The sequence below is a fragment of the Otolemur garnettii genome, unplaced genomic scaffold (assembly GCF_000181295.1).
Source record: "Otolemur garnettii isolate 467f Iridium unplaced genomic scaffold, OtoGar3 scaffold00033, whole genome shotgun sequence".
In the NCBI taxonomy this organism is placed as follows: domain Eukaryota; kingdom Metazoa; phylum Chordata; class Mammalia; order Primates; family Galagidae; genus Otolemur; species Otolemur garnettii.
Genome location: NW_003852428.1, coordinates 16,854,399 through 16,870,797, shown reverse-complemented (window position 1 = coordinate 16,870,797; position 16,399 = coordinate 16,854,399). Strand labels below are relative to the sequence as shown.

Here is a 16,399-nt window from a genome sequence, read left to right as displayed (position 1 = left end):
AGTGTATACATGGTATAAGGAAAATGATAGCCCCTTTCTAGATAACTCAACATAGAAAGGCAGAGTGTAAACATAATTGTGCAAAATGGATAGTTCACATGATATTCTTTTTAAAATCCTGAGTCCCATAAAAACCCAGTTCTTTCAGCAAGTTCTGAAGCCAATATTCCTTCTTGTTACCAATGAACACCAGTTCTTTGAGAAAACAGTTTTCTTTGTAAATATTCCACCAATTCTAGTCTTGATTTTAGCATCTCAACCTCATGATACGGGATCTGTAAAGGCAGAAAATGAAACTGGTCATAACCCTTCACAATCCGGGATCACTATAGCTTTGTTACCTTGTCTGTTCCTCACACCCTCTGTACAGCAAAATGTAAGCTCCTGGAGGAAAAAGACCACCACCGGCTTACTCATCCTGCAGCCCCAGGGCCTGGAACAACAGTGCCTGCCACAGAGGAGCTCAGTAAACACTTGCCAAATAAATGAACATCTATGCAAGAAACAAACTGGAGCCCTTGGGCTCCAGGTGCTCACAATTAAGGTGGCACAAGTTGAATTACACAAAAAATTAAAAAGCAAGCAGCAGTGGCGATCTAGTAGTGAGAGGGAGCTGGCATCTCACTGGATGAGGTGAGGGTCAGAGGAAGATGCTCAGAGCTAGAGGGTGCAGCAGACTGGCGATCTAGTACTGAGAGGGAGCTGGCATCTCACTGGATGAGGTGAGGGTCAGAGGAAGATGATCAGAGCTAGAGGGTGTAGCAAACTGGTGATCTAGTACTGAGAGGGAGCTGGCATCTCACTGGATGAGGTGAGGGTCAGAGGAAGATGCTCAGAGCTAGAGGGTGCAGCAGACTGGTGATCTAGTACTGAGAGGGAGCTGGCATCTCATTGGATGAGGTGAGGGTCAGAGGAAGATGCTCAGAGCTACAGGGTGCAGCAGACTGGTGATCTAGTACTGAGAGGGAGCTGGCATCTCACTGGATGAGGTGAGGGTCAGAGGAAGATGCTCAGAGCTAGAGGGTGCAGCATGGTCAAAGCCTGAAAGACCAGACAAAACAGAGAGGCTCAGGGAAAGGAAATGAGCGCTCAGCCCGGAGCACAGGGGCTGCATAACAGGCCATGTGCCTGGGCCAGCTGTAGGCAGCCTAGGGAGAGTCTAGAATGTTAAATGTGGTCAGAGTTTTACTTCATGCTCCAAGCAGTAAAGAAAAAATGAAGTGTTCTGAGCACACACGGGCATGATTAGTTCAAGGAAAATTAATCTGGGAATGTCAAAGATAAGAGTGGAAAAGTCAGCAGGTGTGAAACCAGTCAGGAGACTAGAATAGACAGCACAGGTAGGATGTGATTCAGGCCTCAGACAGCAAGGATGACACACATCCTGGTTTTAGTGCATCATCTTGTCCACTTTTGTTCATTACACCAGAAGAAAATTGAAATAAAAGAGATATTCTAATAATTCAGTAATTCTAAAAGGAGAGTTAAGCTTAGTTTACAAAATATGTTCCACTTTTGGAAAAGGAAAGCTTTGAAAATTCTGTATTTCAAAGTAGGAGTCAAGAGACATAGGTTAATTAACAAAGTTGGTATTTAAAACAGACATAAAATTCTTAGTTTCTTGGGCTGGCAAACATATAGTATTGTTTAAGTAAAATGAAGACTGGGCCTGAAAAATCCTTAAGCACACAATGCCAGGTAGGTCTTGAAAATAACCTTAACCTTGCTTAAAGAGCAAATGTTAGGTGAAGTTTAAGTTGGGCTATTTCTTGTAAATGCTTCTATTAGAGAAAAATAGTACTGAAGCTCAATCAGTCAGAAGCATGCCACAAACCTATAATTATGCAAGCAGAATCCTTCTCCCGGATAGACTTCAGCCAGCTACGTGACTGTAACCAGCCTGATACTTGTGTTCTTCCTATGAAAGCCTCCCCTAGGTCCCCTGGGCCAGTGCCCAAATCACTTCTGGTTCTTGGCTGTCAGATTTGTGAGCCAGTGTTTGCTCAAATAAACTCTTTAAAATGTTATTGTGCCTCAGTTTACTTTTTAACAATAACCTGAAAAAAAGGAAATCTGAATTAGGAATTACTTTTAGAAAAAAAAAAAAAATAGGTGAAACTCTACCTGTACAACCTCATAGCCGATTAACTGCAGGTGTCTTTGTTTAATAGCTTCTTTGCCCAGTAAGTGATTGCTATTAGGGCAAAATCTTTTTGGACCATCAATGCACAGAGCGACCCTGAAAAATGAAAAAGGAGAAAAACCACTTAATTTTTAAAGTAATCCAAGATGTTTACATGATATGTTGTTAGTCACCAGTACAGTGACAAGTATCATTTTCAAGTAGATTGCAAGTAGGTTATCTTTTAATCTGTAGAAAAAGCATTCAATTTTAGTAATATTAATATTTATAAAATATTACAGGGAATTTCCAAAGATAGTACCTTGAAAATTAGTATTTTAATTTCCAGAATTGTCTTTTTACCTTAAGAAAAAGATAATTGTTTATTAATCTTGATAAGACTTGTAAAGTCTTATAACATGAAAACCACAATAGTTTTCTTCACCTTTTATAGACATCTTCATCAACGGTAGACGGCAATACAAATCCTTCTTCGTCTAATTTAATTTCGACATCTGGTGAGAGAAGAAAGGGAAATTCTTTGTGTGATACCCTCACAAACACTATCTTCCTGCACTCCTCTGGGGTTCTGTCTCTTCCACTCTGCATTTACCAAGGGGGCTGAGGGCTGCAAAGTAATGACCACAACCAAACAATGGTGAGAATTTTCATTTAATTGGCTTCAAGATCAACCAAGTCAGCCTTAAATTAAGAAGGCCAAGGACACGAAAACAAAGGGTCAGTTCTCACATCGTCTGGGTATGACAAGAATGAAACACACATTCAGTTTCCCCTCATAAGGAGGCTGGGCTTCTCCAAGAAAGTAAAAAAAAACCTTAAGTTTAGCAAAGTTAAGACACTATGCAAGCCAAAACTTCACCAAGCAGCATGCAGCCCCTCCGTGTTAAGTGACATCCTATATCCCAACACGTGGCCATGTGCGGGGACAGACTTCCCTGCCTTCCCCTCAACTGACAGTCCGTTTTGAAAAACAAGCCAAATGAAGAGAGGAGTGGCATCTGATCACTGGAGGCCTGTGAACGGCTGTCCTTTCTGAGATGCTTTCCTTTCACTCATGAGTTTAGAAGAATTATAAGGGTATAAGGACAAGGACTCTCTGGTCAACGCTGTCCTGTAGGTATTTATGTGATGTGGGAATGTTCGTACCTGCACTGAGCCACATGGAGCTACTGAGCACTTGACATGTGAATGAGAAACTGAATCTTTTTCAACATTAATTAAAATTTTTTTTGTTTGTTTGTTTTTTTGAGACAGAGTGTAACTTTGTCACCTTTGGTAGAATGACCTGGCGACATAGCTCACAGCAACCTCAAACTCCTGGGCTCAAGTGATCCTCTTGCCTCAACCTCTCAAGTAGCTGGACTACAGATGCCCACCACAATACTTGGCTATTTTTAGAGATGGGGTTTCACTCTTGCTCTGGCTGGTCTCAACTCCTGAGCTCAGGTGATCCACCCACCTTGGCCTCCTAGAGTGCTAGGATTACAGTGAGCCACCAGTGGCACCCCTGCCTAATTAATTTAAATTTGAATAGCCACATGTATTGGTGGCTACTATATTTGGAAAGTGCAGGCTTAGCTTCTAATAGCAGCTAACAAATACTGAACATTTACTATGTTCTGGATACTATTAATTCAGTTAGTTCTTGAGTAAGTCTTTGAGGTCACTATTACACTCATTTCAGAGAAGAGGTAGCAAGCAGAAAAGTTTCAACTCTGCGCAGTTTCAAGAGCATTCTGTTACTATGTGTCAAATAGGTGAGACTCAAATTCAAGTCCTGACTGTGCGTAACAGCTGTTTTAACATGTCTTCAAGGGAAGGAATTATTCCATTTTTTTTTTTTCCCAGAGACCTTCTTTTGCTACTAAGTCCCATATATTTCCAAAAGAGGACAGGGCACTTAGCTTTCACCCAGCATAATTCCGTACATGACTTACCTATCGTGTAACAATAAGGTGTTAACACTTTTGAAGCAAAATACAATCTTGCTCCTAAGAGGTCAATCAGTCCAAACATCACCTGTTTATAAAGGTGAAAATCCATGGGGGTCTCCAGGGAACAGCATGGAGTAAGAAATGATTTCACTTGAAATTTAGAAAGAAGTTTCGTGCCCTAAAAATCATACATGCAAACATGAGAAAGATGTAGAACCAGAGAATAAACTGAAGGTTACTTGAGTATAAAAAGTTTGATACAAAATTACTTTATTGACATGCTATTCCAGGACTTAGGACAGATTATCTTTAACAAAATGCCAATGAAAATATCTTGCTATAGATTAACTATAATGGTTCAAAGAATCTTTTAAATGTCTTTTAAAAGTAGTCACAGGTTACCATAAACACAAAGGAAGGAGAAACGGAGAGGGAAGGAAAGAAAAAGAAAAGGAGAAGAAAAAGGGAAAGAGAAAGGGAGAAAGAGAAAGGAAAAGGAAAGGAGGAGGGAAAGGCAGGGAAGGAGGGAGAGAGGGATTGGGAAAGAGGGTAGTGGGGAGGGAGGGAAAGAGGGGGAAGAACAACTATGGTCACAGCTCAAAGAAAACATTTCTGGAACGCTCAGAATTGCTTCAAGGGCCTTAAACACACTCAAAGATGTTTTTGAGATCACACCCTACATTCCAGCATGGGCAACAGAGCCAGACTGTCTTTAAAAAACAAAACAAAACACAGGCAGTACTTTCACACTCAGTTGAAGAGTTTTCAACTGACCTGAAGTGACTGTAGGTCATGAAGTCCGCACTGACATTTCTCTACCAACTAAGGACCATGATAGGATCAGGACAATTAGCAAGGAAATTAGCATTTCCTAGTGTTGGAAAGATTTGATATCCCCCTTCCAGCTATTTGAAACTATATAACAATATAGGTTAAGCATTCCTAATCCCCAAATCCAAAATTCAAAATGCTTCAAAATTTGAAACTTCTCAGCTTTGATAGAATGCTTTATGGAAATGTTCAGTGGAGCATTTTGGATTTGTTGATTAGAGAATGCTGAACTGTTTGTTAAGTATAACACAAATATTTCAAAATGTGGAATTGGAAATACTTCTGTTCCCAAGCATTTTGGATATGGAATAGTCAACCTGTCGTGATAACAAGTTGCAATGTGATAAAACAGTGTTGGCAAATTGGTCACCCATATGGAGAAGAACTAAGTCACACGTCTCGTGTCCATCACAGACTACCATAAATTCTGGGTGGTACCAGCTGGTAACTACAGTTAATAGACTATATTCTTGAAAATGACTTAGAACAGACTTTAGATGCTCTCTCCTCAAAGAAAGTGAGAAAATGCCTATGTTAGCAAGATTTATGTAGATATTCCACAACATACACATACTTCCAAATGTGGAATAGATACACGCTTTTATTTGTAAATTAAAATATATAAATCAATAACAGTAAAAACAAATTTCATGTGGATTAAAGATCTAAATAAATATTATTTAAAAATCTTTAGTAAAATATTTTTGTTAATTTAGCAGTGTGGAAATATATTAAGTGAGACGAGAAACCTAGAAGTCGTAAAAGACAAATGCATTTCACTACAGAACACTTAGAAAGACACTGCAAGTACTATTACATTTTTTAAATATTATAAACCAGAAGAAATATGTTCAACATGCTTAATAGTTAATATCTGTTTTCAATGAATTCGTTAAAAACAAAAACAAAAACAAAAAACTCAGGCCAGTCCCAGTGGTGCACTCCTGTAATCCCAGCACTCTGGGAGCCAAGGCAGGTGGACTGCGTGAGCTCAGGTGTTCAAGACCAGCAACAGCGGGATCCTGTCACAATTAAAAAAATCAAAAATCTAGCTGGGCATAGAGGTGCATGTAGTCCCAGGTACTCAGGAGGCTCAGGCAAAAGGAGCACATGAGCCAAGGAGTTTTCAGAGCTTGCTGTGAGCTATATCGCCACGGCACTCTACCCAGGGAAAAAGAGTGGGATTCTGTCTTAAAAAAAAAAAAATACCCAACAGAAATGAGTGCTAAGACATAAAAGGCAATTTACAAAAAAAGCACATGGACAACACATGTTTGAAAATATTCTGAACTTCTAAATTTAATGTTCTATAAAAAGCAATTTAAACATGTGATACGCCCTTTATCACTTTGTCAAATGACAAAAATCAAAGGGACTAAGAATACATGGCAGTAGAAGTGGGGCAGACGAGGCCACCTTCATCATTATTAGGGAAAAACGTGACAGCTACAACTTTCATGGGAAAAATATCTGTCACTATCTATCAGATTACAGTGTACAGATTAAAAACCCAAAAAGGCTCCAATACGATTAGAAATTCAAGAATGTTCACTATTGTATTTCTAACAGAGACAAAAATTAGGAAAAACCCAAAGTCCATCAGAGTGGACGATGGGAAAACACACTGGAATGTCACGCCCTTTAAAAAGGTCTAAGCCTGCCTCACAGAAGGTCCAGGGAATATTGGGCAGAAAGTCAACTGCACTTTTGATTAGTCGGTCCCATTCCATAACTGAGGAAAAAAATGGACAGTTTTCATGTTATTTTGGGCATAGAAACTGCTGTTAACATTTTTCCTTTGGGTATGGAAGGAGATTGGGGGTTACTTTTATTTATCTTTATATACCTTAGTACTGCCTGTGTTTTATTTTGTTTTTTAAAGACAGTCTGGCTCTGTTGCCCATGCTGGAATGTAGGGTGTGATCTGCTATCACAGCTCACTGCAGCCTCAAACTTCTGGGCACAAGCAATCTTCTCACCTTGGCCTTCTCAGTAGCCAGTACCACAGCCACACCTCACCAGGTCCAGTTAAGTTCCAGCTAAGTTTGCTCTTTTTCATAGAGACAAGCTCTTACTATGTTACCCAGGCTAGTCTTGAACTCCTGCCTTTAAGAAATCCTCCTGCCTTAGTCTCCCAAAGGGGTGGGATTACAGGCAAGAGCCACTGCACCCAGCTTGCCTAAGCTGTTTTGAAGGCTAGAGTGATATTTTACCATTCTTGTACCTGATTCCACAAATCAGATACTCTAACTGAGAATCTGAATAAAGTATTAAGACAGGCAGGGAATGGCCAGTTGAGTGATGCTGCTATTTCTGATTCCATACCAGGTATGTCATATTTTGAGTCTGAATCTTTATGGTACTTTATGGGAAGTGCAAACTCTATGGAAACTAAATTCCATCAGTTAAGAGTGCAATTTCTGGCTTGGCTTAAAAATATACCACACTCACAGATAATTTAGATGTGTTCAGTCCAGACATCCACATATTGATAACAGACAGCTGAAACCCTTTAATGCCCTCACCAAGAAGAATTTCAGAGTGCTGTGATCCACATGCCTGCAGCACCTGATAAATACTTCTGAGAAATCCTACTCAGCAGGCAAAGAGCCTCAAGGGCAAGAACACAAAACAGGGTGAATTTGTCAAAGAAAAGGCCAGCTGGTGGCAACTTACTCTAAGTAAAGGAAAGTTCTGCTTTTATAGGAGGTCACTGAGATATATCAAAAATGAAAAAACTTTTAACAATTTTAAGGGCAGACAAAAACACCTGTCCCCACAGGGAAGTAAAACCACACAGTTTATACTCTCACCTTATAGAAGGGGCATTCGAGGATTGAGGTTAAGTAAAGTTGGGTCAGTCGTGCCAGACTCAATCTGTCCAAATACAATTCTTCACCTGAAACAGAAAGCATCCTACTCACATTTAAGTCTGAATTTTGGTTCATACAACCAGAGAACATTGTGAGCACACAAAGTTGATCTGTTCATTCCGGGAGTGATGTGCTTTTAAATGACACTGGAAAATAAACCCGTCAGAATGAATTAGGCCTTCACCTTACCACCATTTCATTGACTTCTAAAAACCCAATCTCTCGGCTACAGAATTAAAAGGTATAAAATATAGTCACAGAATTAGCAGAAATTTCCTTTAACTGTGGCGATCAAGAAATTTGACATAATTGGGTTGCTCTCAATTAAGATGAATACTACCCTCTCAAAAAAAGGAGGTAGTTTGCTCACTGATCCCAGGCTCTACATGTTACTGTGGATATTACCACTAACATCACCATCTCCAACCAGAACGCTACAATTTCTCAGCTAGGGCAGCAGAGTTCCATGAAGTGAAAAACAGCTTTCCTCCCTCTACACAACGTCCTAACCATTAACTCCGTGTTTACAGTGGCATCTATTAACTTCAGATCTCATCTTTAGATTACCATGAAAAAAAAAGACCACAATGCTCAATGTAAACAATACAAATGTGACTTGAAAACATCACAAAATCAAAGGCTGATTTTTTAACTATCAGAAGTTATAACCAACTCACCTTGAAGCTGTTGAAGGAAAAAAGGGCTGAATATTTTTGCCATAAAGTTGACTGGATGCCTTTCAATAAGCGAACATGAATGAAGAAGTTTCAATAGTGTTTTGGGCGGAAAATAACTAAAATGAGTGAATAGCATATTTTCTAGTTTCCTAAATAAAGCAGAGGCATTTGGTGGCAAATAATTGAGTTTGCCAAAAGGTTCGATTAATTTAGAAACCTGAGGAGGTGAAAATTTTTCTGATTGGCAAACGAACATTTCTGCCACTGCGTTGAAGATGGGTTTTGAAAGAATCAGCTTCCTACCGCAGTACTCCATGACCCTGCTGACAACTTCAGGATCCAAGGTCAGACAGAGCGCAGTTACATGTTGCTCTAGGGCTTTTGTAAATAATCTGTCATTGTGCCCAAAATACATGAAAGCCTCTAAGACTCTTCCAAGTTCTTCATTAGTAAAATGTGCAATGAGCCCCACAACCTGTCTGCCTAATTTTATAACCAGAGGAAGTGCCTGAGTTTGATCAAGAGCAACTAGGGCAGCAAGGATTTGGCTAATTGATGTAGCACTCAGGTTGGAAACCATGGAAAGGGAAAAGTTGTTTATCTTATTTAAAAATGTTTGGTGTTGGTCCACTTTCTCAGCACATGCCTGCAATATTCTATAAAGGGCCACAATATCCTCTGAGGTAAAAGTTTCCAGTTTTTCATCTTGCAGTTGACATAAAATCAGTTCTAGTGTCACGCAATCTGGACCCTGCAGTCTAATCAGACTTTCCCCAAGAGTACAAAGATGGTGAACTTCCAGGCTACCTCTTTGGAGACGATTCTGGCACTCTGCCACCAGGTTCTGTAATAAGGTACTTTGAGAATCCACATGCAACAAAATCAGAGACTGCAAAGCAGTTACCAAGCTAGTGTTTGACAGAGGGGCAGGTTTCTTTTCAAACTGAAAGCATAAAGCTTTAAAGAGGCTATTCTCTAGTATTTCTTTTGGCAGCCTTTGAGCATCTTTTGTTTCCAATTCACAAATCCGTCGTAAAGCTCCAGCTGCCATAGTATCAGGGAGAGTTTCCAGGGCACTTAGGAAACTTAACACTTCTTCTGATGAAGTGAAGCTGTTTAGTTTCCTATTAAATATCTGTTCGTCCTCATTTTTAAGACTTTGTTCAAGCCTTTCCCAGTGACGTACTTGAGCGTATACTGGCTCACCAACTGGCTGAAGGTCATTTCCATTTTGTGAATGAAACATTTTATAACAGGCATGATGGACTGTTACCCTGAAAAGCTCAGGCTTCTGTGAACAGAACCAAGAACACAAATGCTCCTTGACTATCTTGCAAACATGATTTATGGGTTGATTTTTTAGAGCAGCTCCATGTATCCAAAACTCAGACAAATGACAAAGGTTCCTCCGCAGGGTGACTGAAGCCATGCCATCAGATTCTCAACTTCTCTGGGTTTGTAGCTAAATTAGAGAATTAAAAACATGGTCAAATACATAGACAACATGACTCACTCAACAGGAATGTTTACAAAACTACCAGTGGGTACTTGAAATAAGAGGTAAAAATTTCCCACTAAAATATTCACACCAAAAGAGCTTAGTCTATGAACCCTAGAGGTAGAATAGTGGCTGGCACCTACCAATACTCATCACTGTCCCGTGCCAGGCACTGTCGTGTTTTGTATCTACTAACTTATATAAACTCTGTATTTTTATCGTCATTCTACACGAGGAAAATTTGAACCACAGATACGTTACTCTGCTTGAAGCATGGAGCTAGTAAGCGGCAGAGCTGGGATTCAAACTCAAGTGGTCTACTTCTTAACTGTGTCTCTTAATATGTTGGCTGAAGAAAGGAACTGCATTTGGTTAGAAGTAAACCTATTTAAAACAATAAGGGGTAACGTGGGGGGACCTGAAGATAATTAACGCAAGGCAAGGGTAAAATGTGCTCAAAAAGCCCTGTGGTGTTGGTTTCCCTTCGATGTTAGGCTTCAGTAAGGGTTGAAGAAAAAAGGTCTACCTTCGCAAGCGGGAAAAAAAAAAAAAAGAATAAAATGTCAATCGGGAGAAAGGGAGGATGGCCAGTCCAGAACCAAAACTCCCGCTGGGGGATTCGGGAATCCGTGCGCGCAGGGCAGAAGGGACAAGGAGCCCCGGAGCCGCGTTCTCCCTGGAATGAAAGCGACCCAGGAGCCGAGCACGCTCGAACGCGGCTCCCCGGGCCCTCTGCTAAGACAGCGGACAGGAGTCGCAGCCGGAGCAGGGACGGCCGGGGCAGGGCAGTGCCGCCAAGGGACTGCACCTGGCCGGCAGGGCCAACCAAGCTTAGAGCCCGCGGGGACACCTACCGAGGTCCGCCAGCCCAGCGTTCACAGCAGTTGTTGCAGCCTCGTGGGCTTCCGTAGGAAAGCGCGGCGCATGCGCAGACCCGACCGGCCGCCCCGGCACAGCCCACATCCGGCGCTCTATAATTGGCCCCATCTCCAACCGGCCGGGCTGTCTCACGTTCCTGGGTGCCGAGCATGCGTGCTTCGGCTGTGCACGCTGGTGCTGAGTTGGTGGAGGTCGGCCTGTCCGTGGAATGTCCCAGATAGCCGCGACTCAGGTGAGTGATCTTGGGGTCTGCAGTTTCCGACCCGGACCTCTTGCTCAACACTAGCCCTGCGGGGAAGCGGCCCGTGGTCTGCGAGAGCAGCCAGTTTGCGGGCCTGGTTCTCTCTCCCTCCGAGCTTTGTGGGGTAGTTGCGGGCTTGGGCTGCGGGCTGGGCCCGGGGTGCCCCGGGAACGGGACCCTGAGCCTCAGCATCGACCTCCTGCCCGCGGAGGCTCCGGGGCCTGCGGGGTAGTGTGGGGCCTTTCCCCCTTCTGCGCCTTGGGTTCTGGACGCTTTCAAGAGGTGGGTCAATAAATGGCCCGTGGGGACGGGTGGGGGCGTGTCGGGGAGGGACTCTTGGGTATTCCGAGCGCGGACTCGGGCGGTGAGTTCTGGCCCAGCCTCTGCGGGACCCTGGCCCTCCCTGTGCTAGGAACCTCCGCGGAGAAACCTGGGAAGTGGTGCTTAGTTTTTAGGGCGGTCATATGGATGAGGGGTGATCTTCTACAGCACTCAGGAAGAGTGTGTGACTCCTGGAAAGTGATGCAAATTGTTAGCTGCAGCAGGGTTTTCGTCAGCATATTTTCACAGTTTTCTGTGTGCCCTGAGTGGGTAGTGTCTCATATTATTAAGGTAATTGCCTTTATGATCCCTGAGGATATTCCATAATTAACATGTCATTTGTTTGTGGCTTAATTTGTCCTTAGATGTAATTGGCCAGAGGAGCATAAAACTATAGGCGGTTCCTTTGTCAGAAGCCAAGATTTTGATTTGAGTTTCAGTTTAAATGTATTCCTACAGTTGACATTCTGCCAGTTTTAGCCACTAGTTGAGTATGGAAATAAACCTGTGAGTGTTCTTAATTTTACTAACGCTGTGTTTTCCCTGAAGAGATAACCAGTGGTAAATACATGCATATAAATATACACAATCTCATGTGTATTTGATACTGAATTAAAATAACAAAGGAGAGTAAATGCTTCAGTTAAGTTAGTATTGTGATTACTTTGTTTTTAGCATTGATTAAATAGGAACCAAGAATACTGTCATCTTAATGGCATTTTTACTTTTACATTTTTTTAAAAGGAAGAAACGAAAAGATATCTTAAGACTCTTTTGAGTGAAACTGCAGCTCAAGCTTTGTTCCAGTGCTGTGTGTGTCACAGCTTTTTGCAGGTGGATGGTATGATTCCCTTTTTAAGGATACAGGAGCTGAGAAACAGATGAGTTGAACTTGCCTGTGGTATGCACTTATGAAGTACAGATTCAAGACTATGAAGTTTGACCTATAGGTCTGATTTTGGGGCCTTGGGATTAGAGTTTCATTCCTGTACCCTTCCGTGGTTTGATGAATTCTCTCTTTTTTAGGCTCATTTAGAGTAAGTGCTAAGAAATTTTGAGAAAGCTATTTCATATTATGTTTGGGTATTGCACTTTTTTTTTAAAGATTGGGAGAGGATTAATACCTGTAGGTTGTTACTACTTCATTAAAAAGAAAATCTTTTTTCTTTTCTGTTTTTCATTGTCACATGTAGTGTATGCCTTGCGGTAATGAGGAGGTTTTTGTTACTGTATGCTACACAACGAGGACAAGCCAAGGCCATCGCAGAAGAAATATGTGAACAAGCTGTGGCACATGGATTTTCTGCAGATCTTCACTGTATTAGTGAGGCAGATAAAGTAAGAGCCTTTACTCTGGATTTTACTTTTTGTGCATTTAAGTCTTTTTGTTGGGGTGTGATGTTTGTTAAACAGCAAAGTTAGATGCTAAATAGCACCATAATCTTTTAACAGTCTGAAATTTACTTTTTCTAAGATTTCAGTAGCTTTTCCCTTTACATAGAATTATGCATTTGAATTAAACTAAATGGTGTCCTCTGCCTTTGTGTCACTTGCATTACATATGGCTGGGTTTCTGTTTATGCTGAAGATGTCAGAACTATTGTTTTCACTGTTGTCTTTCTTTTTTTTTGGAGACAGAGCCTCAAGCTGTTGCCCTCAGTAGAGTGCTATCACAGCTCACAGTAACCTCCAACTCCTGGGCTTAAGAGATTCTCTTGCCTCAGTCTCCCAAGTAGCTTGGACTACAGGCACCCACCACAATGCCCGGCTATTTTTTTTTGGTTGCTATTGTCATTGTTGTTTGGCGGGCCCAGGCTGGCCCAGGCTGGCCCAGGCTGGATTTGAACCTGCCAGCTCTGGTGTATGTGGCCAGCGCCTTAGCTACTTGAGCTACAGGCGCTGAGCCTTCACTGTTGTCTTTCTTCACTAAACTATTTTATTTGTTGCCTCCTTGTCTTGCCATTTTAATCCTGAATGCTTATGTAGCTTTTCTTTTAATTTCTGAGTTGCCCCATCCTCTCTTTTTTAATCTCTTTGCTTGCTTTTTTTTTTTTTTTTTTTTTTTAATATTTTATGAAAAGGCATTCCCATCCAATTAGGTCTTGTCATCTTGGCCCTTAGCTGGGCTTATTTGCCTTGCTGATTAGAGCTCACCTTAACATTGGCCCAAGGCACAGTGGCTAAAAGTTGGTTATATCTGTCCCATTTCCTCTGATTTTTCTAGTAGATACGAAGAACTGGACTAGGTAGAAACCTGGGGTGAGTCTTGTTTCTGCCTCTTTAGGAAACCTCATGTAGAGGACGTGTTAGACTCTCCTAACCTTTTGATGAGCATCAGGAAAAAACAAACTTGTGGTTTCATTGAGTAATACCCTACTTTGGGTGACTACTAAACTGGGGGACCCCTAGCCCTTGGACTGGGCACTCTGGCATGTGTCTCCAATAACTTGATAAGGAAGAAGATGGAGGGCAATACAAGATAGAAGAAACTAAGCTGATTATCTTGCTGCTGAGTTTAAATAAAAAATACATGTAGGATTAGGCTCCTAACTTAATATCCTTGTTTTATAGTATGATCTAAAAACGGAAACAGCCCCTCTTGTTGTTGTTGTTTCTACCACGGGCACTGGAGACCCACCTGACACAGCCCGCAAGTTTGTTAAGGAAATTCAGAACAAAACACTGCCCGTTGATTTCTTTGCTCATCTGCGGTATGGATTACTGGGTAATGGACCATGTTTTACTATACTCTCTTATTACTGTCTTAACTCCGGTATCTGAATATGTCTTTCAAAACCATGAAGTATATATGATTGTATGAATTTTGTCTTTATTTTAATATACGTGTATAGCATATATAAAATATAAAACTGTACATACTGTGCTGTCTTATATAAATCTTCCCTGATTTTCATTCACAGCAACATCTCTTAAGAACCTCTTGAGCAGTGTTCTCAAGGATACAGTTCAGATTTAGCCATGAAATTTTGCGAATAATAGTGGCTGATCGTCATCCCAAATCTACTACTAAAGAATTCTTGAAGAAGCAACCCCTCATTCCGTTTTGTTGTTTAAAAAATAAAACAAGGCTCGGCTCCTGTAGCTCAGTGGTTAGGGTGCCGGCTACATGCACTGGAGCTGGTGGGTTTGAACCTGGCCAGGGCCTGCTAAAACAACAATGATGATAATAACAGAAAAATAGCTGGGCATTGTGGCAGGCAGCTACTGGGAGGCTGAGGCAAGAGAATCACTTAAGTTCAAGAGTTTGAGGTTGCTGTGAGCTGTGACAGCACAGCACTCTACTGAGGGTGACATAGACTCTGTTTCAAAAATAAACAAATAAATAAAATAAACTCCCAGGTAGTTTTGGTATCTTTTGTGTCTTAAGAACCAGTGCCCTGGATGGTGGTTTCCATTTCCCAGCTGCACAGGATCAGCTGGGCAGAGTTATTACACTACACTGCTTAGGCCACTTCCAGTGCTTCTGATGTGGTATTCTAAGCTAGGGCTCTGGCATCAGTACTTTTAAAAACTGGGTGATTTTAGTATGCATCCAGATTTCAAAAAACTGGCCTACGGCTTTGCGAAGCATAGTTTAAAAATACTGAAGTTAAGAATCAGAAGGACCAGCTAGCAACATGTGACACCAGAGAGGGAGTTAAGGGTCCATGTTCCTGGCTTGTGATCTATATTGTTTATCTTTGAGGATTATTTTTTGAAGAGGGTATCTAGCAAGGATAGAATGTGCTATAATGAATAATTTAACCCAGGCAGTGATCTGTTCATACATAAGAAGTTCAAGAGAGTGTTTTACAGTATTTTTTTATACTCAGGTTTTTCCAGATTCTATATTTTCAAGAGTGAACACATACCACTTTGAAAATCCTTCCAAAAATTATTATAAAAAACAAAAACCTGAAGCCTATCTAACTGTTCTATCTTTTTTTTTTTTTTGGCTGGGGCTGGGTTTGAACCCGCTACCTCCGGTATATGGGGCTGGGCCTTACTCCTTTGAGTCACAGGCACTGCCCTGTTCTATCTTTGTGTTAGACAGTAGAGGCCATGGTTGACAAACCCCTGCTCAAGATCAGAAAAGTATACAGATACAGATACTGTGGATTTTCAACCTAATCATTGTTTTAAGAGTTCTATATTTTTACACAGATTCATGGAGACAAAAACATGAAATATATAATATTTATATATATATGTTTTATATATATGTTTATTTATTTATTATTATTATTATTTTTTTGAGACAGTCTCAAGCGATTGCCCTTGAGTAGAGTACCATGGTGTCATAGCTCATAGCAACCTCCAACTCAGGCTCAGGCGATCTCTTGCCTCAGTTTTTCTATTTTTAGTAGAGACAGGGTCTTGCTTTGTTTTGCTCAGGCTGGTCTGGAACCTGTGAACTCAGGCTCTCTACCTGCCTCAGCCTCCCAGAGTGCTAGGATTGCAGGCGTGAGCCACCCATCGTGCCCGGCTGAAGTATATTTTCTTCAATAGCAGTCAAATAAGTGTGTAGGTTATTTTAGTATGTCTGGCGCTTTCATGTGGTAAAGCAGAAGAAAGCTCTCTGTGTGTGTCGTGTCATGCAGGGGAAGTAAGAAGGTGCAGAGCTGTATGCTGCTTCCTGCTCTTCCTAAGACCGTGGAATAGTACTGGTTTAGATTTTTGTTTGTCCGTTCTTTAGATTTAAATCTTACTGTGCACTTATTATTTATTTGGGTTCTTTAGGTCTCGGTGATTCAGAGTACACTTACTTTTGCAACGGGGGGAAGATAATTGATAAACGACTGCAGGAGCTTGGAGCCCGACATTTCTATGACACTGGACATGCAGATGACTGTGTAGGGTAAGGGCAATGCACCTTTCCGTTTGTTTAATAAACTGTATTTCTATATGATGAAGTTAGTTTTTAAAACTCACTGACATGTTGGCTTTTGGTTTGGTGCTAAAACTTTCATTCTATTTTATTTGCTCTTTTTTTTAGCTTTAG

At 41.2% G+C, this 16,399-nt stretch overlaps 2 protein-coding genes across 3 annotated transcripts in view; one reads left to right on the top strand and one right to left on the bottom strand.

The window, feature by feature from the left end:
- On the bottom strand, positions 1-10,875 carry FASTKD3 (FAST kinase domains 3). The gene is made up of 7 exons (XM_003789572.3): positions 10,811-10,875; positions 8,459-9,920; positions 7,722-7,807; positions 4,081-4,255; positions 2,568-2,637; positions 2,125-2,239; positions 1-275 (listed from the first exon to the last, which is right to left on the bottom strand). The coding sequence occupies exons 2-7, from the start codon at positions 9,885-9,887 to the stop codon at positions 177-179; spliced, it is 1,974 nt and encodes a 657-aa protein (XP_003789620.2). The 5' UTR covers positions 9,888-9,920; positions 10,811-10,875; the 3' UTR covers positions 1-176.
- Positions 10,876-11,018: 143 nt separating this feature from the next.
- The window catches only part of MTRR (5-methyltetrahydrofolate-homocysteine methyltransferase reductase), a 30,152-nt gene continuing 24,771 nt past the window's right edge, over positions 11,019-16,399 (top strand). Inside the window, exons 1-4 of one of the 2 annotated variants that reach the window (XM_023513083.1) lie at positions 11,019-11,067; positions 12,591-12,735; positions 13,969-14,122; positions 16,138-16,255. In XM_023513083.1, coding sequence (XP_023368851.1) covers positions 12,607-12,735; positions 13,969-14,122; positions 16,138-16,255 — 401 coding nt within the window. In that variant the 5' untranslated portion in view covers positions 11,019-11,067; positions 12,591-12,606. Of the gene's footprint in view, positions 11,068-12,494; positions 12,736-13,968; positions 14,123-16,137; positions 16,256-16,399 lie in introns of those variants that run through there. The other variant, XM_023513082.1, reaches the window with a different exon arrangement.

What these genes read in the sequence shown, in the direction of transcription:
- FASTKD3 (XM_003789572.3), bottom strand. Translation starts at nt 9,887, where the DNA reads ATGGCTTCAGTCACCCTGCGGAGGAACCTTTGTCATTTGTCTGAGTTT. An exon ending in TTTCCTTCAACAGCTTCAAG is followed by an intron (nt 7,808 to 8,458) that starts GTGAGTTGGTTA and finishes TTTCTGTTTCAG; the next exon opens with GTGAAGAATTGTATTTGGAC. An exon ending in ACCTTATTGTTACACGATAG is followed by an intron (nt 2,638 to 4,080) that starts GTAAGTCATGTA and finishes TTCTCTCACCAG; the next exon opens with ATGTCGAAATTAAATTAGAC.